At 36.0% G+C, this 27,514-nt stretch overlaps 1 protein-coding gene across 3 annotated transcripts in view; it reads left to right on the top strand.

Moving 5' to 3' along the window:
• DLG2 (discs large MAGUK scaffold protein 2) overlaps window positions 1-27,514 on the top strand; it is a 2,075,147-nt gene that overhangs the window by 533,938 nt on the left and 1,513,695 nt on the right. For all 3 annotated transcript variants that reach the window (XM_032356653.1, XM_032356654.1, XM_032356656.1), the window contains one exon: window positions 19,109-19,183. In XM_032356653.1, the coding sequence (XP_032212544.1) occupies window positions 19,109-19,183 (75 nt within the window). The remainder of the gene's footprint in view (window positions 1-19,108; window positions 19,184-27,514) is intronic.

Here is a 27,514-nt window from a genome sequence, read left to right on the forward strand (position 1 = left end):
GTGGTAATAGAAAGTACCTACCACAATTCCTGGTATATGGAAAGAATTCAATATAGAACACTTTATTGAGTAGCACACAATTTATATCTTTAATCTATCCCTGTGTTTGGTTGTGGTCACTGAGGAAAATGAGGTCATCTTAATAATACTGATTAAATGCTATTTACTAGTTAATATAACACATTTTATAGAGTGGGCATTTCCTTTTCTTTTAAGATTTTATTTATTTATTTGAGAGAGAGAGTGAGGGTGAGCACGAGAGGGAGAGCACGGGTAGGAGGAGAGGCAGAGGGAGAGGGAGAAACAAACTCCCTGCTGTGCAGGGAGCCTGATGTGAAACTTGATCCCAGTGCCCTGAGATGAGCTGAAGGCAGACACTTAACGTGACTGAGTTACTCAGGGGCCCCGGAGTGGGCATTTCTTAAATATGTTTTGAATAATTGTAAAACAATAGTCCCAATAATTTTGATAACTAAAGTATAAGGCAGATAATGTTAGACTACGTTAGGCAGAGACATTCTGTTGGGTGATTGGTCAATAGGACAACAGTTCTAGACGGCAAAGCAGAATATTTAGGGGTAAATTTGATAAAATGCAAGCAGTAAGTCGAATTTTTCTTTTCTTGTGTAGGGATTCTTAAGTAGTAGTAGTAGTAGTATATGTAGTAGTATATTGTATTGATTAAAGAACAGAAGAAAGGTGCAGTTTTGTAAAATCAAAGTAAATCTGCACTTTGTAACTTTGTATACCAAGAGGCATCTGGGTATCAATGTCCTTGCCTGTCAAATGAGTGTATTTTATTGCCCCTTTGAGGTTCTTCCTTTTCTCTCTCTAACCAGTATTATTCTAAAGTACATTATCTTTGCAAATATAATTAATTATGTACACTAAGTATCTTAAAAAGTAATAGTGGGTAAAATATACAATGATATCATTTCCCATGTCCGTTAACCACACTTATAGACATTAAAAAAAGCTTAAAAAAATCTGCAAAGATGACTACAATACATAAGGTCGCTGCTGTAATTTGTAATAGAGGAATGATGGTACTATTAATTTTTAATATGTTTAACGATATTAGCAGGTTACGGTGTGTAATAAAATCCAAATAGCAGAATGAAAAGTGGAGTAGGCAGTATAAAAGATGCTTTATTGATGTTGTTAATACTATGTCTCTTCTGTAAGTAAGATATCAATTTTTGGCTCCACCAACCCACTGTTTTTTACACTAAAGTTGCTCAGAATTTCTAAAAGAAAATAAGTGTTGCTGGGCATTTGGAAGATATTCTATTCAAGGCTACTGAGCATCATATTACTTATGACATGAATATATAAAATAAATATTATATTCTTAGAAATAAATTTATCATAGCAATATTTATAACTATAATTTTTTGGGGGGGTTAAATAATTTTTATTTTCCATCAGACCTTTATGTAGAGAAAATGAAACAAGTCACCAAGGCAATGAATGGTTTGCCTGAGTGGCCCTGTCTTCATAGACAAAGCTGTTAATTTATGCAGGTGTGTAGTTCTGTCCAATCTCATGGCGGAAGCAGCACACCCATTCATTCATTCTATTTATTTAGCAACTATTTATTTATTGAGTGCCTAGTGTATACCTGACATATTGATAGGTCCAGGGATACAGTGAATAGTCTTTTCGTCTAATGGAGAAAACAGCTGATTATAGAAATAACAGTAACATGTAACAAAGGAATGAACGTAGAATATTATGGCCATGAGCAGGGGGGTATCTGAAGAATCTGGTGGGCATAGATACAGGATAGGCAAGGGCTTAGTATCAGGAAAGAGTTTTCTGGGGAAGTGACAATTAAGCTGAGAGGTACAATGGAGAGCACAATGGGGATGGGAAAAGTGTTTTAAGCAAAGTCCTAGATGTAATAGATAGATAGATGATAGATACACAGATAATGAAGTGAGGGAAGAGAGAGACAAAAAAGAAGAGGGAGAAAAGAGAGAATGGTACTTTTAAGGAAAGAAAAGTCAGTGTAGCTGGGATCTAGGGGATTCAAAGTGAGTAGCAAGATCCAAAGTGTGCAAATAGGTAGGGACCCCGTTAGAAGTATCAAGAAGTTGAGATGTTTTCTTAAATAGCATTTTCCCTTTATCATTAACAATGATCCTAAACCCTCATTTGCTTTGACTTCCACACAGTTTGTTTCTCTGGTAATTGAGCTTTCTCATTCTATTTTCTCCACATTGCCCTTTGCCCATCCTTACACCTATTTAGTAAAAATAGTGACTTTACATTTCACTAGCAGAGTGACCTTCTCCGGACTGTATTTTTCTCTTCCATGAATTGGAAATTTCTCACAGTCTTGTTTTGAGGGTTCAGTGAGGTGATAAATATAACATGCTTAACATATTGCCTGTAGGGGTGGGTGTGCTGCTTTTTTATTGGTGTCTACAGTCTCCCTATCTTCCTATAGTTCCTTGGTGCTCTTTTCATATTTATCCTGCCAGTGACTCTGATTTTGATACCTGTCATTCCAACCAAGTGTCTGCAAGGTGACAGGCCACTGTATAGAGACTCCACATACTGGAACAGGGAGGGGACTTAATGGACCAGGGAAAAATCTACTCAGTGGCAGAGAGAGGAAGAAATACAGCTGAAAGTGGGGAAAATTTAATACAATCTGGCCTTTTTATGTAGGAAAGTAAGAAAACCAGTCAGTGTGAAGAGATTCCATGGCTCTATTAGTAACCTGGGATTAACCATTTTAATAATGGGAAACACTTTGACATATTTATTCCACTAAAATAATAGCTTAACTTTCCTTTCTTAAGTATTCTATGTAGCTGCCAGAATGATTGATCTAATACCTATGGCCAATGGGATAGCCCTGCTGTAGCATCCTACTGAACTCAAGATGAGTAGTTGTCTAAGTTCTTTCCTTAGTATATAATTCTCTTTTGACCTAGCACCTGAATTCCTTTCCTGTCTTATCTTCCATCATTCTGCCTTGAGTTTTATAGTCTAAGAATCTTAAAAATGCATGGACCAGATCATACTTATGTCTATGCTACCTTCTATGACCTTCCTTAAACTAATGGACACATTGGTCTTGCTGGCCTCCCTCTATTCCTTGGAAGTATCAGCCATACTCCTGTTTGGGAGACTAGCACTCACTACTCTTCTGTCTAGATGGCTCTGTCCATCTATCTAAATCTTACCTGTCTTCCAGATCTGACTATACATGCCACACCCTTTTGTAAAATCCCCAGTTAGATTGTATACTCATGGCATTATCTCATATTATTCCATATTTCTGTCACAATTCATAATTCTATACTGATTTGTATGATTATTTTTTCAGTGTCTCCCTTTTGATGAGACAGAGCTCCATGAGAAAAGAAACATCTATTTTTCTCATTTTTGTGTATATAATGTCTGGGACATTTTCTAGCACCCTGAAGAAACTTGATGAATTTAATTAACTCATTCAGTTTCAGACAGCCCAGCAAAGTAAAATCCTCCATATCTTAAAGATTTGGCAAAATCACACAGCTGAGCAGCTTCATAGTAGGGATTCGAATCCAGATCTTCGTGACTCTAATATCCATACTTCTGTCCAGTATCATTATCCCGTAGTTGAATCACTTCAGGTTATTATTTAATTAAAACATACTCTTGATATTATATTTTGGATTTTATTCCTTCTCTACCTAAACACCTAATTAAATAAAAATAATGCATTCACATAATGGTTAATTTAAAATTACTCAGAATTAGTTACAGTTTGTAGTGTTTTGGACATGTAGCCATAGCCTGTGAAAGTAAACTTACAGAATGAAATAAAATTTTTATTTTATGAATCGCACCAGACATTTTGTTAATACATTTGTTAATACACGTAAATGGCCTTCTCTGCCAAACCTGATTACCAGGGTATTATTCACAACATTAGTCCTTTTTTGACACTGAGGAAAGCCACATGTGCTGTGAAGAACGAGGAGTCTCAGAGGATTGTCCTTTGGAAGACCTTTAGATAAATCTTATTTTATCAGACAAATGTGGGTTTGCAAAGGAAACAAGTACAAATCAAATTTTGCAAATCAAATAATATTGAAACACATTTATTGTGCTCAAATTAGAAACAAATCACACAACTCTTTTTAAATTAAAAAAAAGAATTCATCCCTTCTCTTTATTTTGTGCCCCTTGTTTCATCTGTATATTTGTAGATAAGATTTTCTTAAAGGAGATTACCATAATTGCAGTTGCTTGAGAAACCCATCTCATTTCATGAATATATGTTTCACCAAAGGCAATTTGGGAGTGTGCATTGGACCAAGGTTGAGAAAGTAAAGTCATAGACTTGTGTTTGCCATTTATTATATTAGTAATCTTAGTCAATTCAGTTTACCTTTACTGAGGCTTTTTTTCTCTAGTTTATGTTGGTAATACTACTGGTTTATCTATATTTCCTTTACGGGATTATTGTACACAATCAAATGAGTTTATGTATTTGAAAAATGCAAAATTTTTGTACGTGGAAAGGATGACTATTAGTTTTGAAAGGAGGAGATCTTAGAGTCAACTGGAATCTTTTATTACTAATAACATTACTACTGTATGGTGGAGAAAATGGGAGCTGTGTTCATATATGTATTAGAACTCATTTAGTGACTTTGGCAAATTGACCAGACATGTCCGAGGTGTCTCAGAGAAGTGAGTATTGGGCAGGTGGACAGCTGTTGGCATCCACCACTGAATTTGGCTTAGAGTGACAGCATAGCATAGTGGAAGCACAGCCTTTGGAGTCAGACAGATCCTTGCTTTACCACTTATTAGTTCTGTTGTCAGGAATAAATTATCTAATTTGCCTAAGTATCAGTTTCCATATTTATGAAATGAAGTAACAATAAGCACTTCAAAGGGTCGTTATGAGGATTAAATGCAATATTCATTACCTCTACAAATATTTACCAAGTACATACTGTATGTCAGGTAGTATTGTAAGCAGGGCAGATACAACAGTGACTAAAATGAACAAGGTCCCTGGTCTCATAGAACTTACATTATAGAGCAAGGAGATTGGCCATTAATGGGCACACAATCAGCATAATTATAGATAATGATAACAGCTATAATTTAAAAGGCAGAAAAATGTAATGTAGAAAAATGGATGAATGTACAAAGGGACAAGGGCTACTCTAGATAGACAGGGATGTCCTCTCTGAAAAAAGTTCTGGGCACTTTGAAAGGACCAGCTTTATGAAGATCTTGGGGAAGAGCATTCCAGACAAAGGGAGCAGCTAGTACAAATATACACATAGGGCTTAATATAGCAATCGTAGGTAACATGGTTGCTAAATAGCTTGTGTATGTTTTTACTCCTTCTCATCTTCCTTTTCCGTTATCTCTTTTTTGAGGAATCTGACATTTAAGGATAAGGTTCATAGTAAAATCTCAATTCAATTAATCAGTTACTACTCTAGTAGCAAATTTTGTGGTGTAGTCATGGTGATGGGAATTTCTTCTGGTTTTAGTGACTATTTCCCAGGTTCATAGGTATTTACTGGTGAGAGAAAGAGACCAAATGTGTTAACCTTTTCTTCCAGTGTGCATTCAAAATTAATACCAGATTTAAAATCCTTTGAAAAGAGCCCTCTCTCCAAATTCCTCTATTCTAAACATCTACCCACACATATCCATTTCTTTGTATGTATAAGTAATTCAATTCTTGAACTAACCTTTCAGGGGACAACAAGTTTTGTGAAAAATTGGTTTGACAGTAAATGAAAAAATTCTTTGAAATTTAGAATTTTATTTACCTGTTAAGTAAACTTAAGTCAAAAGTTCCAGGAAAACATCCATTCTCTGGAGCCCTCTGAGCAGAAATCATTCTCCTACTCTGTTCTCTGCTCAGTGGGTATTATGTCATTATCTCAGTTGTTATGAAGAGTGGGAGTTGATCTGGATTCTTATTTGTCCCTAAATCCCAGTGTGTCCTAATTCTTACTCATTCTTCTTACCTTGTCCATTCTCCTACCCTTTATACATTTTCCATACTGCTGAGACCTTCCTTAAAAAATATACATGCAGATATGTATATTTATATATGTGTGTATATACTGTGTGTATATACATAAATGTGTGTGTGTATGTGTGTATACTTCATATGTATGCTGTAACTCTTGTTAAAACCTTTTAGGGGTTTCCTGTCTCCTGCTGTCCCATTATTCAAAGTGTGATCTATTGATCAGTTGCAGTGGCATCCCTTCAGAGCTTGTTGGAATGCAGAATTTCAAACCCAGTGGGCGAACTACTGAGTCAGAACCTGCATTTTAGTAAGCTTTCTAGTTCAGTTTGCACATTAAGGGTTCAGAAACATTGGCCTGCAGGATGAAGTTTGCATGGCCCTCTGTGTTTGGACCCCTGCCTTACTTTTTTTTTTTTTTTTAATTAATTTTTTATTTTTTTAAACATATATTTTTATCCCCAGGGGTACAGGTCTGTGAATCACCAGGTTTACACACTTCACAGCACTCACCAAAGCACATACCCTCCCCAATGTCCATAATCCCACCCCCTTCTCCCAAACCCCCTCCCCCCAGCAACCCTCATGCTTAGCGAAATAAGTCAAGCAGAGAAAGACAACTATCATATGATCTCCCTGATATGAGGAAGTGGTGATGCAACATGGGGGCTTAAGTGGGTAGGAGAAGAATAAGTGAAACAAGATGGGATTGGGAGGGAGACAAACCATAAGTGACTCTTAATCTCACCTGCCTTACTTTTATAGCTCAGGTTCCACCATCTTTCATTTCCTAATGTGAGCAATAGTCACTTTGTTTCATATTATTTGTCTCACATTATTTGTTTCCCCAAATAACCTGAGTTTCTTTCTCCCATTTCTACATGCTTTACTTTATGCCTAGAATGCCTCCAACTCTAGGCTGATGCTTACCTGATATGACTCTTTCTGACCTCTAAAACTCAGCTTAAATGCACTTTCCTACATAAGGGCCTTCCTTGATTACTTTCCTTGGAGATGTAGCCAGCCACTCTCCATGTCTTCAGTTCAATGTCTGTATCTGTGTGATAGCCATTATCTAGTTGTACCATTAATTTTTACATGTGTCTGCCTTTTGCTAGAATGTGAACTCTGAAGATGGGGGTGGGAGGAGTACTTACTTGTATTGATAACCAACCACTTATGGCTCTGGAAGGTACACCATAAGTGTTGACTGATTTTTTCATTTAACAGACATTTGATAGATTGTTGAATAAGTGTCAGAGAACGACGTGCTTCCTTCCTGCAACTTACACACACTCGTACATGTATATGTCTATACACACACCTATCTCTATGTATACATACACAGTGTATATAAGGTAAACCTTACAGTGCATACATACAATATATACATGCATACATGTAAAAGATACCTTTGTATTCTGCTGCATAGACTATTCAGCTGACAGGCAGTCACTTGGTGAACTTAATTGATGAATGGTTGCTGGGCCAAAAATGACACTTGAAATATCATTTTAATATAAGAGAAATGGGCTAAAAGAGATGAAAGTCCCCACCACACACCAAGAAAAATGGTAACTGGATCACATCTATGATAAACCAACTCTAAAGATCATCATTTAAACTTCTAAAATCCAAGTATAAAAATATAAGTCAGTAGCCTAGTTTTATTAAACAAAAGCTAAAGCAGTCAGATCAGGTTTTTAGATGGAGAAGAGAATGCCAACTCATGTCCATTTAACTTCACGAAGACTTTATATATAGTTAGATACTTAATCTTGTTTTGGGGAAAAGTATTTGACTTTATAGCATGTATATATTTACCATAATTATATTGCAAAGGTATAGCAATTTTTTAATATACAGTTTATTTTTATAATACTATATATTTTTACTATAAAAACATTAAAATTTGTCTGAAAGCTATACAATAGAAAGTTCTAAAAAATGACTTTATTGTCCCAAATTGTTAGGTCATGAGCGAATTGAAGAATTAAAGAATTGAAAGAGATTTTTCTTTTTCTTTTTTTCTCCCAAATCAGGATGCATTATGTTGTACTCAGCTTTCAGGATACGAACTTGTATAGGAAATGAATGTGAGTTCATAGCAATTCTGCTATTTGGTTTTGGTTTTATTTTATTTATTTATTTTTTACATTGCTTTGCAATTTGGAGAACAAAGTGTATCAGTTTCATTGACTGGTTTTACCCCAAGTAACCTCAAAAAGGAAACAAAAAAACTATAATAATGATTACTTGGAATTTGTCCAACTAACCACAGATAATACCAGCACTATGTGAGTGTCCCAAATGGATGTTATGGTATTCCGTGGCTAAGATCTGAGTTAAAAATTTTAGGCATTTTCAAATATTTCCTGAAAATTAACCTGAGACACCTAGACAGAATGCGTCAAAATAATCAAATATGCTAATTTTCCAGGTAGCAATATAGTCAGCAATAGAGATTCTCCTTGAAGACCACTTACTCACATTAAAAAAAAAGAATATCCAAAAATTAAATCTTAAGGTATGAATTTATTTATTTATTTAATGTTAGATATATAATATTATATATAATATATTATGAATATATATATTTATTTATTATCCACACTAGCAAGAATTTTGGTTGTTGCATAAAACATTGTTCAAAAAGTGTTAATTAAAAAACCTTACTCTTAAAAAAAAACTTACTCTTCTATGTTATATATGTTATCTTTTATATTTTTACACAGAGATTTATTAAGGTCATGCTATATTTATGCTATTCCACAATAACATAAATTATTTATTTTCTAATATGATTTTAATTAGAAAATGTGAAGAAGAGTTTCATTCTTGCTGATAAAAAGTTTTTCAGAATCATTTGCTAAAGACACCAGAAATACAACCATATATTTTTAGCAAAACAAATCCTTCCTCTCTGTCCTTTGTTATAAATCTCCTAGGATTTCAAGCTACAGTGCTTTTCTGCTAGTCCTTTAAAATAAAACTGTCCTTAAGTAATACACATGTAATTTACTCAGCAATCTGAAGTTCTATTTAAGTCGAGGACAGGTCTAATTGCTAGTTCTTCCTGGCTGACTACTTGATGTTGGCTATGTCACCTGATCTACAAAAGCCTGCAAATTCTTGATTAACATTCATCCAAAAATATATACTCATAGGTGTCAGGAAGACAAGGCACATACAAAAATAATATCAATCAACCCCCTTTACTTTGTGTTAAGTTTTGCCAGAATTTTAATTATCTGAGAAAAAATCCCTATCAGAGAGAACTGTATGCCTTTAAAATGATGGCATTCCATGTGTATTTTTCAGAAAACGCTGTCTGACGTATATGCATTTTTTGAAACTCGAGAAGATTATAAGGACAAATTGATATGAATTGCATATTTAATAGGTTGTAATTATGTCTTATCAAAAGCTCAACTTTTTTAATCCTTTATTCTTTGGAAATATGGTAATTGTCCCCTTTCCCATGTAGTTAATTATAAATTTCAGGAAGAATTAAGTAGGCTAAAACTCTTCACTTTTTTTTCTTTGTCTCTATGGTAGCAGTGAGAATAGAAATGAATTGCTTTGATCTTGTTTCTGAATGGTCTTTCTTTCCTCAAAATATGGACCTTACTTTGTGGACTTGAAATTTTAGATATTTTTTATTAGCTAATAATTCAAGGAATGTATTTTTATAGATGAACTTAAAAATGTGTCAGAAAGAAAAATGCATTTTATTTTAGAAATCACAGACTTTGTTTCCATAAGAATTTGTAGTTTAAAATAGATAAGATCTGCCAATGAAGAATATTCTTTGACTGCAGTAGTATATAACATCCAAAGCTTGTTTCTTGCAAGGAGAAAGGCACAACTATAGTCCATTCTTGTCTTGTCTTGTTATGTCAGTAGGATGCAGAGACAACATGTAAATATTGATGATATTTAAAGTATTTTGCAAGACCACATTTTAAAATCTTGTATTTAGAGGCTTATTCTATTGTATCTAACTTCACATAGCAATAATTCAGTTTCCAAAGAATTCCAGAGTTTTGCAAAGTATTAGGACATACTGCCACAAAATGTTAAAATACCATAATATATTTTTTTAGAAATATTTACAGGCCAGTGACTTCAAGTAATGTGATCCCAGACTACTTAGTCAATTCTGTCTCCCAAATTCAGTTATCTTAAAACTGCAGTATTTCAAATATTCTTTTCAACTTAGATTTAAAACTTACCTTTAAAATTCCCCATGTTTGCTAAGTACTTTCTTGTGCTTTTTCTCATTTATTTTTCATAGTGAATTTTTGAGACAAATAATATTACTTCATGTGCAAAGGTGAGAAAATAGGCTTGGAAGAGCTAATTAATCCCTGATTAATGAGATAAATATTAATATTTACATAGTATAATATAAATATGTTTATCTTAATACTGTTAGAATATGTACTAGACCCTGGGCTAAATATAGGACATATATTATCTTATATAATCCTTATAATAATCCTTTAAACTGGTATTTCTCTCTCCAGTTTATAGATGAGAAAACCACAACTCACAGAGACTAAGAAACTTACCTAAAGTTCCAGACCCAGAAAGTAAATAACTCTGGCATTCTAACCCAGTTCTAGTGGATTCCTCATAGTGTTAAACACCCTTCTCAACAACCTTGCAGGGTTAATGTGATAAAATAATGAACTAACAATATATGTCAAATGTCTGGCATCTAATAGGTGCTCCATAAATATGATTTCATTATACAATCAAGAAAATGCCTTCTGAATGTAAGTCCTGGGGCGGTATCTCCATTGATACCATGCAATGTCAAGTTACAATAGTAACAGCAGCTCTTGTGTATAATATATCTTTAAATGTCACCAACCTGAGAATTCAGAGCTCATCTCACTCATCAGAGTTAATTAATCCAGGTAACCAGATGGTTACAATATTATTTTAACCTAGAGTGTTTAATTCTTTTATGTCCTACCTAACCACTGATCACACCTTTGCTAACCTGGGCAAATGCTTGTCTGGAGTCACAAGGGAGTTTGGAAAGCATGAATGTGACTCAGTGCCGCCATCGCTGCCCACTAAAAACCCCTCATTCTCAGCATTCTGTAGAGAATGGGTCAGCAGCATTTTCATTTCCAGAGGAGGCAAATGCATGACTCCCCAGCAGGGCTTCAGTCTTAGTAAGGACTTCCTCGGAAACAAATTAGGCCAACTTATTTTAAACATCTTTGAAACGAGCAAATAAAAAGAAGCAAGTAGAAAGAGAAGCCCAGGAAGGGATGAAGTCAGGTATTGAAGGATTATGAGGAATTACGTCCAAAACTGAATGAAAAGGTTAACAGTAATCATGAATATGTTTTGCATCTGTAATTGACACATTGAAGAAAAAAGACTTATGGGATGTAATGATAGATGCCACTTTACTGGGTACCCCATTTTTTGCCCAATACTCCTTAGTATTATTAGTGTCAGAAATCCCTACCCTGTTCTCTAAATGAAAACTCAGGTGATCCCATGACTTCCCATGAATTTCCAGTTATTTGCAGGGAATTAAAAGTCCTACAATCGGGACGCCTGGGTGGCTCAGTTGGTTAAGCAGCTGCCTTTGACTCAGGTCATGATCCCAGGGTCCTGGGATTGAGTCCCACATGGGGCTCCTTGCTCGGCAGGGAGCCTGCTTCTCCCTCTGCCTCTGCCTGCCTCTCTGTCTGCCTGTGCTCACTCGCTCTCTCTCTCTCTGTCTCTGACAAATAAATAAAATCTTAAAAATAAAAAAAAGAAAGTCCTACAATCACTTAATATCACAATACAGATTCAGTTTAGTAGTGAAAATTTTCCAGTTCCAAATATTAATCATAACTCTGAACCCTTCTCCAGATATAAGATTTTTATTTTCCCTATTATGGGATCTTCAGATAAGACAGGGGGCTTTCCTTCTCCATTTGCTAGTTGGTTATTCTTCTTTCCAGTTTTGGAGCATGAGAGGGAAGTAAAATAAGAAAGCAGAAAGTTCTTATTGGATTGGAATTATCATAGTTTTTTGCTCTCTGAAACTGACTTGGAATATAATAATAATTAGATAATAATAACGAATACAGAGATAATAGCTAGCACTTACATAGTGATGATTGTGTAGAGGGATAGTTCTAAGTGCTTTATTTGTAGTAATTCCTTTCATCTTCGTAACTGAGGCAAAGGGAGGTTAAGCAACTTGCCCAGTGTCACCTAACTAGTAAATGGTGGATCTGGGATTTTAACCCAGGCAGTCTGGTTCCAGACTCTGTCTCTTCTGAGCACTGTTGTGGATCTTGGGGAGTTTTCCCTTCTGGGCATCTCTGACTAAATCTTCTGTAATGTGGATGATGTATTTCTTTAGAACCTAGGTTTTTCAGCAGTGAACCTACATAAAGGGTTGTGGAAGGCATCACAGTGGCTCCAAGATGGCTTTTTTTTTTTTTTTTTTTTTGCTTGACAAACTATGAAAGTGCAGGCTGGCCCAAATGAAGCACTTCTCCTGAGGCAATGACCAATTTGCCACATTCTCTCATTCGTTAAATTTTTCAGGTGGGAGATAGATCCCAGGATATAGGCCTCCCAAATTCAAGGAAGTTATATCAAGGTCTAGGTGTATGCCCACTGAAGCCTCATTCAGTAATTTAACAGAAAAATGAGATTTTACCCCCCTCAACCCCTCTGCAAATAAATACCTTTATAAACGTCCAAACACATAACCCTCCTATAACTTCATTATAGATAAGGGTTCAGAGACCTGAAAGTAGTTCTTGGTAATTTCCTTTGAAATTATAGCTCCTTCTTTGGAATCTCATTTTTGTCATGTCTTGATGTTTAAGACAAGACTACCAATGTAACATTTTGTGCCTATACTACTGTGCCTGGCAAAATTTGATTTTCTCCTTTTCTTTAACAACTTACTCCAAAATTACACATTTTTTCTTATACCAAGTCAGGAAAATAACTGGATGAAAACTTTATTTGCTCAAATAAATTATTTATACGTATGTGTCTATATAAACATTTATGTATGTATGTATATACACACGTTATTTGTTTCTGTATATGTGTTTTTGTATCTATATTTATATATCTATGAAATTGTTGATTTGGATGCATACTGAAAGTTTTGTATTTTTTTGGAAATTTCTTTAACTCTCGATGTGCTGGAGCATATAATGAACTAGAAGTCAGAAAATGTGTTTTCTAATCATTTTAAAAAGAAGAACAAATTTTTAAGTATTAATGTTTATAATAATTATTACTGGAAATATAATTATTCATCACATTTATAAAGTACTTTACAGTTCACAGCCCATTTGCACAAAAATTATTACTTGTCATTTTATTTCAGCTGAGCAAAAACCACTTAGTTTTACCATTTGAATATCATGTTTTCATGTCTGTTTCCTCACCTGTCAAACACCTGAGAGTTTCAAAAAGATGAGAAAGGCATCTCAAGTACTTTTCCATAGACTTAACTCAGGAGAGCCTCCTGTGGATTTTTTTTTTAACAAGATTTATTTATTTGAGAGAGAGAGAGAGAGAGCAGAAGCAGAGGTAAGGGGCAGAGGGAGAAGCAGACTCCCTGCTGAGCAGGGAGGCCCATGCAGGACTGACTCCATCCTGATTCTGGGATCATGACTTGAGCTGAAGGCAGATGCTTAAACGATTGAGCCACCCAGGTGACCTGAGCCTCTTGTGTTTTGTATAGGACCAGGAATGGATCTGCCAAGGTCTGTCTTGATGTCTACTCCTTCTTAAGACTTATTTCCCCTACAACCTGTTGTTCATGCATTCCCTGTGAAGTAGAGAAAAATAAGAAGAAGGCAGGAGTCAGCTGTCTGTGTAGCATAGAACAATTCTTTCTTCTCAGTCCTAGGTTTCTAAGACCCAGAACCAAGGGGCTTTCTGACCAAGTCCTAGAATTCCTTAATTCAACTGTAGATGATACATGGTACACCTTTACCTCAAAGGCCGTCTACTCATCCTTTCCCTTCTAAAAGCTTTACTGGAAACTGAAGTATTTCCTCTGTTAAGCCCTTCCTTATTTAGAGTTCAGTACTCTTACCTGTGTCCTAAATTTCTCTGTGCAATTTTTCTTAACCCTTTCTCATCCTTTATTCCTGCCCCCTAAATGAGTGAGGTAGATCTTTTTGATTGGCCCATGTCATGTTTTATTTATATCATCTCAATTAATTGCCTTATAATTGCATGATTATGAGGTCATTGTCTTCCTTAGACTCAGAACTTCTTTTAGACAGAGACTGAGTCATGGTATATCCTTATTCCTAATATAGTAGCTGGCACATACTAATTTCTCAGTGAATGTTGACCAACTACGTGAATAGATGAATGCTCATATAACCAAGTTTTTTTTTTTTTAAGATTTATTTATTTATTTTAGAAAGAAAGAGAGCATGAGGATGAGCAGGAGCAGGGGAAGGGGAAGAGGGAGAAAGTGAAAGAGAAGCAGACTCCCTGCTGAGCCCAGAGCCAATGCAGGGCTCAGTCTCACAACCCTGAGATCATAACCTGAGCTGAAATCAAGAATTGGACACTTAACTGACTGAGCCACCAGGCAGCCCTTTAACCCTGTTTTAAATGTAACATGCTATAGTGTATCTCCTAAAAGTTTGGGAGCTTCTTGAAGAAAGAATAATTGTTTAAATTTTTATGCCTCTAAATTTTGTATCTCCCTATATAACTAGCATGGTATCTTCCACATAATACATATTCAGTAAATGAGTGGTTGGATAAAGGAATGAATATGTGTACAGTATTATCATAAGACAATTCTCCACCCAGGAAAAAACCCTGTGATTACAAGAATCATTTTACTATGACTATTACAATAGAACCTTTCAGCTTGTTCTCTGCTTTTAGAGGAGCATGCTGTTTTGAATGAAACATTTAGGTCAAAATTTTGTTTGGATGAATCAGTTCTCACCCTGCCACACACAAACTTGTTTGGAGGATTAAATGACTAAACCTCTACATAAATACTTTGTAAACTCCAAAGCACTCTAACAGACACAAGCTGCTGATATTCAAAAAAAATCCTCTTTTTCTAGAGATGGGATTCATTGGGTAGAAAATCTTTAGAGTTTTCTTTGCCAAGTGTTTGTCACTACTCAAATCCTCTGTAGTTACATATTTACACAATCAGTTTGAGGTGTAATTGTCCAGCATATCTGGCTCATTTGCTCAGGATAATCCAGAATGAAATATGTCAAGATATTATAGTCAGAAAAAGACAACCAAGGAAGATGAGAGACTTGGAGACATCAACCTGTCTAAACAGCATAGTATTTTAAGAAGACCAAAACCCATTGATAGTTTTGTCTCTTGAGAGAACATGTTTTCCAGGGTTAGCATTGCAAATGCTAAATCCTAATCAAGTCACATACAGACAATCTGTAGGTATGAATATCCAGGGTAGATGGATGAGACAGAAGGGGAAGGAAAGCTCTGTCTCTGGGTTAATTTGCTACCAACTTTTATCTTAAAATCTTGCTTGGCCCTTTAGGGAATTCTAATGTTCCCTCTTGATTTATAGGCTAAGAATTACCTGAAAGGTAGGTTAAGAGAGCACTTTCCTCTAGTATTAGTTCTCTTTCTAAATGGCCTTGTAACGGGTGTGGATCTTCCAGTTAGGTGATAACCCTAAACTCTTCTGAACACATTAAATGTTAGAAACAATATTGAAAAAGGAGAATGAAAACTTACAGGGAAAAAGGAAGAATTTTAAGCCCTTTTCATTACCTACTGTGGCAAATCCCTTGACCCCTGTTAGATTTTCTTCTTTCAAAGTAGAAGGAAGGTTTAAGTAAAACCAAAGGTTAGGGTTTTCAATAACTACACTTGAGTTGAAAGCTCTTGTGAGACCATCTCTACTGGCAGTTCTCAACCTTTGTTATAACTCAAACTCAGAGGAATAACTATATCTTATGGTAACAGTAGATCAGAATGATGGTGGTTTTCAAATGGACGGTACACTCCTTTGGAAGACAGAACATATTAAATTCTTGGGAGGAATGTGAGGTCTGGAAAAGATTCATGGGTGAATGACATTTCCTCTCCCCACATTGAGTTGTGGATCTAATAAAAACCCTCTTATTTTATACATGAGAAAAGTGAAGTTTAAAGTTTTAAAGTAACTTTCCCAAAGTGTCACAGATGGATTAATGGAAACACTACTGAAATCCAAGATCCAAAATTTATATTCTGGTCTTATTTTTTACTCATCACACACTAAGCATAATGATTTAAGTCCCGTAGCCTCTGTCTTCAGTAGGCCTTTTTATGTGTCTGCCCCTGTATAGTCATATTGTTAATCTGCTTGATTAAAACACTAATGGGGAGGGGGCGCCGGAGAGGCTCAGTCGTTAAGCGTCTGTCTTCGGCTCAAGTCGTGGTCCCAGGGTCCTGGGATTGAGCCCCACATCGGGCTCCCTGCTCAGTGGGAAGCTTCTCCCTCTCCCACACTTCTTGCTTGTATTCCCTCTCTTGCTGTCTCTCAAATAAATAAGTAAAATCTTTAAAAAAATAAAATAAAATACTAATGGGAAAGTCTTCGTATCCAAAACTCAGGTAGTAATGGAGTAAGAGAGACTTACTCAGATTTCCATCTTTCTTTACTACATGCTTCATCCCTGGAAGTTCAGATACTCCTTATTTTAGCCCCTTCACACTTTATGAGAACTTACATTCCTCCACCCAAGCATAGCTCAATTATTATTTAGCCTTTGCCATGTGCTCCATAAAAATAAACACTATCTAGATATGAAATAAGCTTACTACTATTACTACTAATAATAATAACAATAATAAATTATTACAAAGGAGACATCCTCACTGTTAACATTGTTTGATATGAATTCTCATGATTGGGAATAATAATAACTAGCTTTTTTGGTCCAAGTTTTGATTTAAATTCTAGCTAGTTAACATATAGTGTAATATTGATTTTAAGAGTAGAATTTAGTGATTCGTCATTTACATACAACACCCAGTGGTCATCATAACAAGTGTCCTTCTTAATACCCATAACCCATTTAGCCCATCCCCTACTACCTCTCTCCATCAACCCTCAGTCTGTTCTCTATCATAATAATAACTAGCATTTTAATTTTTAAATTTTTTAAAGATTTTATTTATTTAGTTGACACAGGCAGAGAGCACATGCAGAGGGAGCTGCAGAAGGAGAGCAAGAAGCAGGCTGTCCCCTGAGCAGGGAGCCTGCTGGATCCTAGGACCCTGAGGTCATAACCCAAGCCAAAGGCAGCTGCTTAACCGACTCAGCCACCCACATGCCCTAACCAGTATTTTAATAATATTTTCAAATGTCAAAAAGCTTAAGCTCATATGTAGATAAATTATATTTATTTACCTGGCTTAGGCTATCAGAAAAGGAAGATAAGATTGTCCTGTTACTTTGTGTGTTCTATTAACACCCTTGCAGACTGTGGTTATGATTTGGGGTGAATTTATATGTATCATCTAATAATATTTGTATGAATAAGGTGAGACACTAACACTGTTTCACAGATGTGACTACCAAGACTTAGACCAGCTTATTACAGCAAGTACATGGTTGAGCTTAGCTTGAAATTGTGATCATCTGACATCAGTTGAGTGTACCTTATGTACCCTATTGGTACTATATGTCATATTTTGATTTAAACAAGGACGATGGGGATTGATGACCTAAGTGTATTTTTATGGTGACTTTATCAATAATCACTCAAACAGCACTTTAGAGTTTAGTGATGTCTTAAAAATAGATTACCTAAATAAAGTTTGTTCTAAAAAGCTTATAAATCACAAAAAATAATTCTTAGTGTAAGTACTGAACTCAATATTTTATTCCAGTTAGGTCAGAAATGTTAGGATCATTGCTAACATGAAAACATATTAGCTGATAACATGTCTTAAGGCCCATTAAACAGATAGAAAATGAAAAATACCAGAGGCAGCTTCTCATACAGGAAGCATGTAGGGGCATCAGAGCCAGTCAGCTTCTTGCTGCAATACCAGCAAGGCTGTTTTCTTGTAGGGTAGCTTTTAGGCAAGTTGCTTAGCCTCTCTGAGCCTCAGTTTACTCCCTTGTAGAATGGGTTCAATAATACTGCTATCTATACTTGTTGTGGTGACTAGTGATAAAATAATGGATCTAGAACAATCTTCAGCATATTTAGTAGCTCAATAAATCACAGCTAGATTTTTTAATGACTATTGGTAACATTATTATTAGTTTGTTTATATTATAATTGAGTGTAGAATAAAATAAATAAAAGGTAAAAGATATGTTATTTGAATCACCTTCTCCCCTTTTTTAACACTAATCTGTTCTCATTATTACAGGGATGGAGGTGTATTGTTAGTGAAAGTGAAGCACTTCATTTTTTCTAAAAAGCCGATTAGAAATAATTTATAAGAGTTATAGCGAAAGAATAGGTTAGCTAGAGATAAATTTCTTATGTAAGATGAAGTGCCTGGCAAATGGCTTACAGTGTCAAATCTTCATGTTCCATGTTTGATTTCTTTGCACCTCATTTTCTGTTGTGACAAGAAAGACCTCTAAGATCTGTTCTGTAATGACTGTACATTCTGGGGTTCTATGAAATGCTCTAGAGGGAATCATCACTAGCTCATAATCAAGAAGGGGAGACAGGTAAACAAGTCTATCTGTACCTTGACTAAAGTGATTTTGCATGGGTAGAGTGTGTATCAGTTTTGTCTGGAAGCCCAAAGGAAAGAAGACCAGTTTTGCCTCTGGGTTAGGAGGGTTCTCAGATGGGTCCTGTGGGGGCCTGAAAGGCCACTTGCTGAGGAAGCTTAGTGACCAAAGTCCAGTCCTTAGAGTAATAGGAAAAGCAAGGGATGATTTCTTATGCCCTAATCAGAGTAGAAATTACATACCTAGTTTTCTGCAGCACTGCACCAAAAAATCATTCTCAAAGCCTTCTCCTATACCTGCAAATAATGTAATAAACATATCGATGATGGATATGGCAGCTTGTATGTATTGCTGCACATAATATATAAGATATAACAATCACTTTTACTTATTTGCAGCAAAACCAAGGCAAATGCCCAGCCCAGAATTGTTCAGTGGAAGCCCCTGCTTGGATGCCTGTCCACCACTGTACTGTAAGTGTGATTAAAGGAGAATTATTTTTATATTTTGGAACAACCTTAGTGGAATGGGCTAGAATCCTTCCTGAGATTCTAGAAAGGTTTTTTTTTTTTTTTTTTTTTTTTTCCAGGAAGCTCTGTGTTGTAAGAAATATCTGTGATCAAGGATTTATGTTTTTGTTTTTGTTTTTTTTTTGAGTCAGGATAATTTGCCAAAGATTTATTTAAATGGATTATTGATGATTTAGATTTGGATGGACAGTCATTAAAATGAATATATTTGCACACGTATTTTTTTCAGTAGCTGCATATTCAGCAATACTTGATTTTAGATGCTTTAGAGAAGGATGTTTTCTCTTCTGTCATTGTTGTGTTGACTATTTAATAGTGATGAGTACACGGATTTAGAATTTTCAAGTCTTTCTGGTATAATAATGGTCTCTGCATTTGTGTGAAATCTTCTATCAGAGAATTTTCAAGTGCCTTAGAAACAAGCAGGTACTATGTCATTATCCCTGTGTTACCAGTGGGAGATTTAAATGCAAAGGGAGTAAGAATAGTGTATCAATTGTAAAGCTGGGAATAGATCCCAGACACCCTGACTCTTTTCATGAACTCATTCTACTACACTGTAAAGAAAAGTCAGCGAAGAAGTGGCTGATTTGTATGATATTCTCCCATACATGCTTTGCCTGATAGTTGGGACAATGGTTCCTTTGGGGAATGTGTGTGCTCTAACTGACAGTTTGCCTGTTATAAAATAATTTGTGTTTGTTGGAGACAAGGAATTTGAAAATTACTTTTCAAGCATTCCCCTCATTTGACCCACCGTGCAAGCAATGTAAAATGATATGCAGAGCTTCTTAAATACCATCATATATTGTTGCTATACAAGCTGCTGGAAGGTGAAGCTGGTCTATCATAGTGTGACTTAGGAGTGCTTTCTAATGCAGTAAGCCTGGGGGAGCCTACTTTTCATTCTGATTCGCAAGAGTATGAAGCCTCTTGTTTTTGTTTATCTATGGAAGGAGGAGAATGTGGGATCACTTTCAACAAAGGAGAGATGGTGTAGCTAAATTTTGGAGGCATTCCTGCAGTGCGGAGGCAGCCCAGACTTGCTGGAGACTTGGAGAATAAAAATGTCACACTTGTGAGAGCAGATGGTCAGAGGGGTGTGCATGCTAAGGGACTCTGCTGATGCCAGAGAAAGGATGAGTTTTAATAATTCTGTTTCTTCATCAGTCACCCCTTCTACTGTATCCCTGGTGATATTATCTCATAATTACTGATTTGTAAGTCTATTTCAGCAGAGACTGGGAGCTATTCAGGGTCCCGGTGTACCTGTGCCTAGGTAAACCCCTGGTATGTGATAGGTACTCTGTGAGAGCAAGTTCAATGAATGAGACTTCAATCTGTTGACTTCCTCTTTAGTAAGTTTTATTAAATTATCTCAGCTCTTTATATTTGTTGGTGAAGAGGAATAATTGTAGTATTTTACCTTCTTAGGTAGGTGGTTTCCATTTCTTACTTTCAAGGGTCATTTTACACTTTTCCTGCACAGAGTATGATTGAGAATGTGTTTTAAGGAATTTTGTTTCAACCTAAGCCAAATTTAGTGGTTTGATTCAGCTGTGTCAGGCGCTATGACTGTTGCTGGAAGTATGAAGATAAATAAGATAGTATTCCCATTTTATCAAAGACAATCAATATATAACACTAGAGAGAATTCTTATTAGGGGACTCCTGGGTGGCTCAGTGGGTTAAGTGGCTGCCTTCAGCTCAGGTCATGATCCCAGGGTCCAGGGCTTGAGTCCTACATCGGGCTCCTTGCTGAACAGGGAGTCTGCTTCTCTCTCTGCCTCTGCCTGCCACTCTGCCTACTTGTGCTCTCTCTCTCTCTCTCTCACAAAAAAAATAAATAAAATCTAAAAAAAAAAAAAAAAATTCTGATTAGTAGTGATCCTCTACTACACTGATAATTTCACGCCCAAATAACAGAAATTTGACATTTTAGTTATTTTGTGCAATCTTATGGCAAGTAAATCCATTATTAGAATTAAGTCTTTTGGATTATTAAAAATAATACATCTCTTATTCTTACCTTAGAGTTCGACCCTGTAGGATCTAGAAATCCCAGATTAGGTCTTTTTGTTATAGGAAATTTGTGACTAAGTCGATGACTACATTTAAGACTCTTCCTGAAGAGCACAAGTCAGAAATGCCAAATAGTCTGATTCTCAATTCTGTGGTCAGGTGAGAACATCAGAAAGATGATTCTTCTTGTTTCTGCTGTGGAATTAAGAGCTGCTGGTTTCATAGATTTCCTTTGCCGTTTATTTAAAAGTAATTACATTTCCCAGTGGGGCAGACACTTTCCAGAGGAGTTGACAACTCATAACGATTCTGTTTTCTCTGTAAGTAACCCTGATCCACAAAGGTAAGCTTTCAAGGTCCATGTTTGGGCTATGTGAGTCTGTCCCTGGCCATGTCTGACTGATCTAGGGGTAAATATCTCATCTCACCTGGGCCAGTTGGATTCTCTCTCCTGAGAATTTAGAATATGTACTAGAGAGATACCAAAATGATATTCAATAGTATTGAATCATACAAATGACAATAGTTTGGAAAATCATCTGTGAACCTCACTGCTGAAATCCTTAGGCCTGCTCTATACCTGTCCTTCTGAGATTCTGCTTACTCAAATCTCTCTTTGATTTTGTGAAAAGGCCCCAATAATCTGCTGGTCATCAGTAAGTTACATCCCCCCACCCACAAGTTATTCTAGATTTTGTTTTTATTTTGTTTATTTGGGGAAGTGTAATTTAAAAAAACAAAAGATTTTTATTTATTTATTTTACACAGAGAGAGAGATCACAAGTAAGCAGAGAGAGAGGGGGAAGCAGGCTTCCTGCTGAGCAGAGAGCCTGATATGGGGCTCAATTCTAGGACTCTGAGGTCATGACCTGAGCCCAAGGCAGAGGCTTAACCCACTGAGCCACCCAGGCTCCTCTGTAATTTTTTTTTTTTTATTTGCAATTAAAGAAGGAAAAATAAAAAACTCACCTTAATGAATACCCCTAGTCAGCAGCACTTACGAAGCTCCCAATAGCGTTTACATACTGAGTGGTAGACACACACAGGAAGAAATACTGAGAACACTGAGATTTTGAGAATTTTCAGAAGTTTATTTAATAATGTAAATAGTCTATTTCTATTTATTCCAAATATCTAATTACATACAACACTTCTGTACATAAAAAATGACCAAAGAATAATTTGGTAATGACTTACTCCACATTATAAAATTAGAAATATGAATAATTAACTATACAACTAGCATAAGCATATTTATAAAACAAAAATACATATAAAATGTGTAGTCTTTTTGGTATTAATTTCCATTTTCTCATCTCTCAGGAAATAGAAAAATCTTAGCCTCCTGTGTTTAAAAGAATGTTTTGTCTGTCTCAAATCCTTCATTGACTGAAGCAAGTTATAAATAAATTAATGCATACTTACATTGTTAATAGATAGTCTGTTAGCTTTGTGCATTTTTAAGTTTACTTGATTGCTTCCTACATTTTTCTCCTGGATGTTCTATTATTGTTCCTTGGTGCTTTGCTCTGAAATGATTGTATCCTTATAATTGGGCTTTATTACTTTTTCCAAAAACGTCTCGGTCTTTGTGTGTGCATTTGCCCCAGGTTCATTTTAAGTGCGGAGCTTTTATCATTGGTTTTCTTAAGAATGCTTCTCTCTGCAAATTGCTCTGCAAATGCCTGTCACCAGCTCCATGTTGCCTTGAAAATGGCTTCTATTACTATTTGCTTAGTCTCTTCCTAGATGCTCTCTTTTTTTGGCACTCCACACCTCTGTAACAATGGAACCAAGAGGTATTTTAAAGACTTTTCCTTTTAGCCAGGACTGACTTGCACAAATTAGGGTTCAAGATGAATAGAAATTTTACCTTCAGTAATTATACAGAAACATGGACATATTTATACTTTTTGAATAACCGTAAATAAAATATCTTCCCTAACAAAAAGCATGACAGTTTTATTTTTTAATTTCTCTCTCCTCGTATGGCTGCATTAAGGACTAGAATGATATCCTGCTTCACCTCTATGCTTTAAATTTAATTGGGTCATACAATCAAATGAATATGAGCAGTGGTTACCTGAATCCCTGCCACTTACAAGCAAATGAAAGAGACCCATCGGTTCTGGGACTCAGGTGAAAACTGGCTGATCTCTGAATCTGGCTGGGGTGAACTAGGCTAAGAATTAGTTTCTGGTGCTTAGAAACTAAGAACCTTAGATTCGACCAACTGCAGGAGGCTTGAGTGGCTGCTACATTTCAAGGCCTAAATGTCCGGACCACTCAGTATGGTTATGGCTTATACACGGAATTGTTCACTTTCAGGAATGAAACTTAGTTATTGGGCATTACTTAGAAATGACAGTAATATGTGATTTTATCGTTTGGAATATGATATGTAAATACATATGGTTTGTCTACAATAATCACTTTGTTTCTCTGCATATTTGCATACTTTAAAAATAATGCAATGAGAGGAGTTTCCAAAATCCCTGCTGTTATAGAGATTATCATGAATATTGTTATACCTGTGTATCTCTCTTGTTATATAATATTCACCCATAAATAGATACGTGAAGTATTTTCAAAAATCATGTTAACATTTGCAAATTAGAACGCTGCATTCTGACTACATCAACTTTCATCTACTCATTTAAAAAGCATTTGCTGAGTACATTTTCTAAGTTATAAACCCTTGCATTCTTTAAGATAAAGCAGGAAACAATACATTTAAATAATCATTATGCTGGATAATACATGCTATAAAATGCTAAAACAAAATGCTATGGGGTGCCTGGGTGTCTCAGTTGGTTAAGTGTCTGACTTTTTTATTTCTGCTCAGGTCATGATCTTAGGGATATACAATTGAACCCTGTGTCAGGCTCTGTACTGAGAATGGAGTCTGCTTAAGATTCTCACCTTCTCTTTCTACCCCTCCCCGCACTCAGACTCTCTCTCAAAAAAAGAAAAAGCTATAATGTACAGAATGGAGATGGAGGTTTGCTTCAAGATGGATTTTGGAAGACAGGAAATGCAATATTTAGTAATAATTAAATATGCAAACTTTAAAACTGATTAAGATTTGTGTTAAAATACAAACTCCGCCACTTACTAGTCATGTGACCTCAGACATTTTACTTATCCTCTCTTGAATTTATACATGCAACAGGATATATTTTTAAATTTCTTATCTTTTATTAACATAAAACATTTTTATTAACATTAATAACAATATGTTATTAGCCCCAGGGGTACAGGTCTGTGAATCGTGAGGTTTACACACTTCACGGCACTCACCATAGCACATACCCTCCCCAATGTCCATAACCCAGCCACCTGCCCCCAGCCCCCGCCCACCCCCCCATTCTCCCCCCACCCTGTGGCAACCCTTCATTTTTTTTGTGAGATTGAGTCTCTTATGGTTTGTCTCCCTCCCGCTCCCATCTGCAATAGGATATTTTGAGATTTACATGTGATAATGCAAGAAAGTGTTAACATAGAACCTGGCATGTAGCCATTGCTTGGTGAGTGGTAAGAGAACAAAAAAGAAAAGGATAGGTCATCCCAGAAGGAAGTGAGTGGGGCAGGATGAATTGGTGAGGAACCAAAAAAAATAGGAAGTAACTAGTTGTTAATTTAGGGCTATTTATTTGAATTTATTTAGAAGGATCCTTTCTTTGGAAAAGGATTTAGGCCGGGACAGAGAAAAGTTCTAGGATTTAATAAACATCTTTTTTAAGACTCTGAAAGCAGAAATTCTGAAGCTTTTGAAAAGAAACATTTTGCTCTTTGACAGGCAGGAGCTGATGATGTAAGAGTGTCATATTAAGAGATGTTTATATTCTGAGTTACAAAGACCATTTTTGAAGAGTAGAGTTGGATACTCCTTTTAATTTAAATCATTTTAACATTTCCCTACCATGTCTCTCTAGATTATGAAAGTAATTTTTCTCTTCTATGGGAAATCAATAAAAACAGACATTCCCCCAAAGAAACCAGAGGAGATGTTCATTTAAAGTGTTAATTATTTCAGTGTGTTCTCTCAGACTGCCTGACGTTACCAAGTCAGAATCAGTCACTCTAATTGAAGCCAGTTAATACAATGTGCATAAGCAATGTGCATATAGTAATCTAAACATTTTTCCTCCTGATTTTATAGCTCCTTCTCAACTTCTGTTTTTTTTCTCCACAGTTCACTGTGTGACCTCATTTTGTATACAGCCCACATAAAACCCAGACCGTGGCACTCAGAGACATCCAACCAAGTCATAAAATAAATAATGTTGTATCTGCTCTCTGGGTGCTTCCAGAATTCCTATGAACACAGCACCCGCTGGGCTAACTCAGCTGGTGGGAAATCACACCCAGGATGGCTTTGATGAGTATTGTCTTTCCAAAGACCGGATACAATTTTTATTTTTTATAGCAAGGTTTTCATACCATCAGCAGTCCCCTTATAGAACAAAAAGTCAGGACATTATCAGATGATCACAGTTTTCAGAAAATTGTGGAAAATTGCAGAGTATAGGGCCTTAACTTGGTCTGCACTGGGATTAGAGTGCATCTGGCCTTCTGGGTGGTAGCCATGGGGTTAGAAAAGAATCTAGAGGGCAAATTATTTTAGAAAAATCACAATGCACTTTAAGAAATGTGAACTCTGCAGAATGTACTTGATTCCAATTTTGCTGTAGTCAAGTGCTTTAAATCAAGGCAAGTATGAGGAAGATTAGATTGACACAATAGATACAGTCCTTTTTTCTCTCTCTTCTGGCCCTTATAGGACTTTGGATATATACTTGTTTCTAGAGTGTGTTGGGAAATGCAGTACTTATATCAGATAAATTTCTTACAGTGATTTCTGAAACATGTCCAGAAAGGAAGTCCATAGTATGGAGGGGTTGGATGGGCATTGCTTTATGGGAGAGATGAAAGGGTATTCCCAGTGAGCACCCATAAAATCTACACAGAGTACAGAACAGAAATCAGGCAAACAGGTACCCTGCATGATTTGGTCAAAGAAAAGAAGGTTGCAAGTCCTGAAGTGCTACCAAGATCTAAGAAGCTAAGTGGAAGAATAATAGGTAACGATCTAGGAACAACAGGCAGGCCCACAGGAAAAATGAAGTCAGCAAATTTTATGTCCAGTGTTCCCACTTTCCTCTTTTTCTGTACCTTTGAATATTTCCTAAGAATTCCAACTTTAACCAACTTGACTGATTCAGTGTCTTCACTTACCTCTTTCTGCCTTCTCTTTTTTGTGATGCTATTATAAATGGGATTGTTTTTTTAATTTGATTTTGGGTTGGCCATTGCTAGTGTATGGAAATACAGTCAGTTTTTGCTTAGTAATATTGTACCCTGAAATGTTGCTGTAACTATTAGTTATAAGAGCTTTTCAGTGAATTCCTTGGGATTTTCTATATATAAGATCATGCCATCTGCAAAAAGAGATAGTTTTACTTCTTCCTTTCCAATTTGGACTCCACTTATTTCATTTTCTTTCCCAACTGCCTTGGCTAGAGTATCCATTACACTATTTAGAGTTGGCAAGAACAGACATTCTTGACTTGTTTTTTGATTTTAGGGGAAAGTATTCTTGTTTCATCATTAAATAGGATGTTAGCTGTGTGTGTGTGTGTGTGTGTGTGTGTGTGTGTGCGTGTGTGTGTGTGTGTGCGTGTGTGTGTGTGTGTGTGTGTGTGTGTGTGTTTAATAGATGTCTTTTACCAGAATGGAGTTCCCTTCTATTTCTAGTCTTTTGAGGGTTTTTGTCATGAAAGGGGGAGTTTATGGGGCACCTGGTTCGCTCAGTGGGTAAAGCCCCTGCCTTCGGCTCAGGTCATGATCTCAGGGTCTTGGGATTGAGCCCAGCATAGGGCTCTCTGCTCAGCAGGGAGCCTGCTTCCCCCTCTCTCTTTGCCTCCTGCTCTGTCTACTTATGATCTCTCTCTTTCTCTGTCAAATAAATAAATAAATAAATAAAATCTTAAAAAAAAAAAGAGGGAGATTTGTATGTTTTGATATTTGTTTTTAACATAGATCCATCACTTTAGAGCATAATACAAGTTTTAATCTGCTCTAAGAATATTTTGCCCTTATATTGAGAACATTAAGCAGAACTTTTCTAGGATTCCTGAAAGCATAATCTCCCTGGTCATAATCCCCACCTGACTTTGCCAAAGGATAGCTCTTTGGTTTGACAGATGAGAAAACTGAAGCTCAGAGAAGTGAAATATCTTTTTTTACACC

The sequence above is a fragment of the Mustela erminea genome, chromosome 9 (genome assembly GCF_009829155.1).
Source record: "Mustela erminea isolate mMusErm1 chromosome 9, mMusErm1.Pri, whole genome shotgun sequence".
Taxonomy (NCBI): domain Eukaryota; kingdom Metazoa; phylum Chordata; class Mammalia; order Carnivora; family Mustelidae; genus Mustela; species Mustela erminea.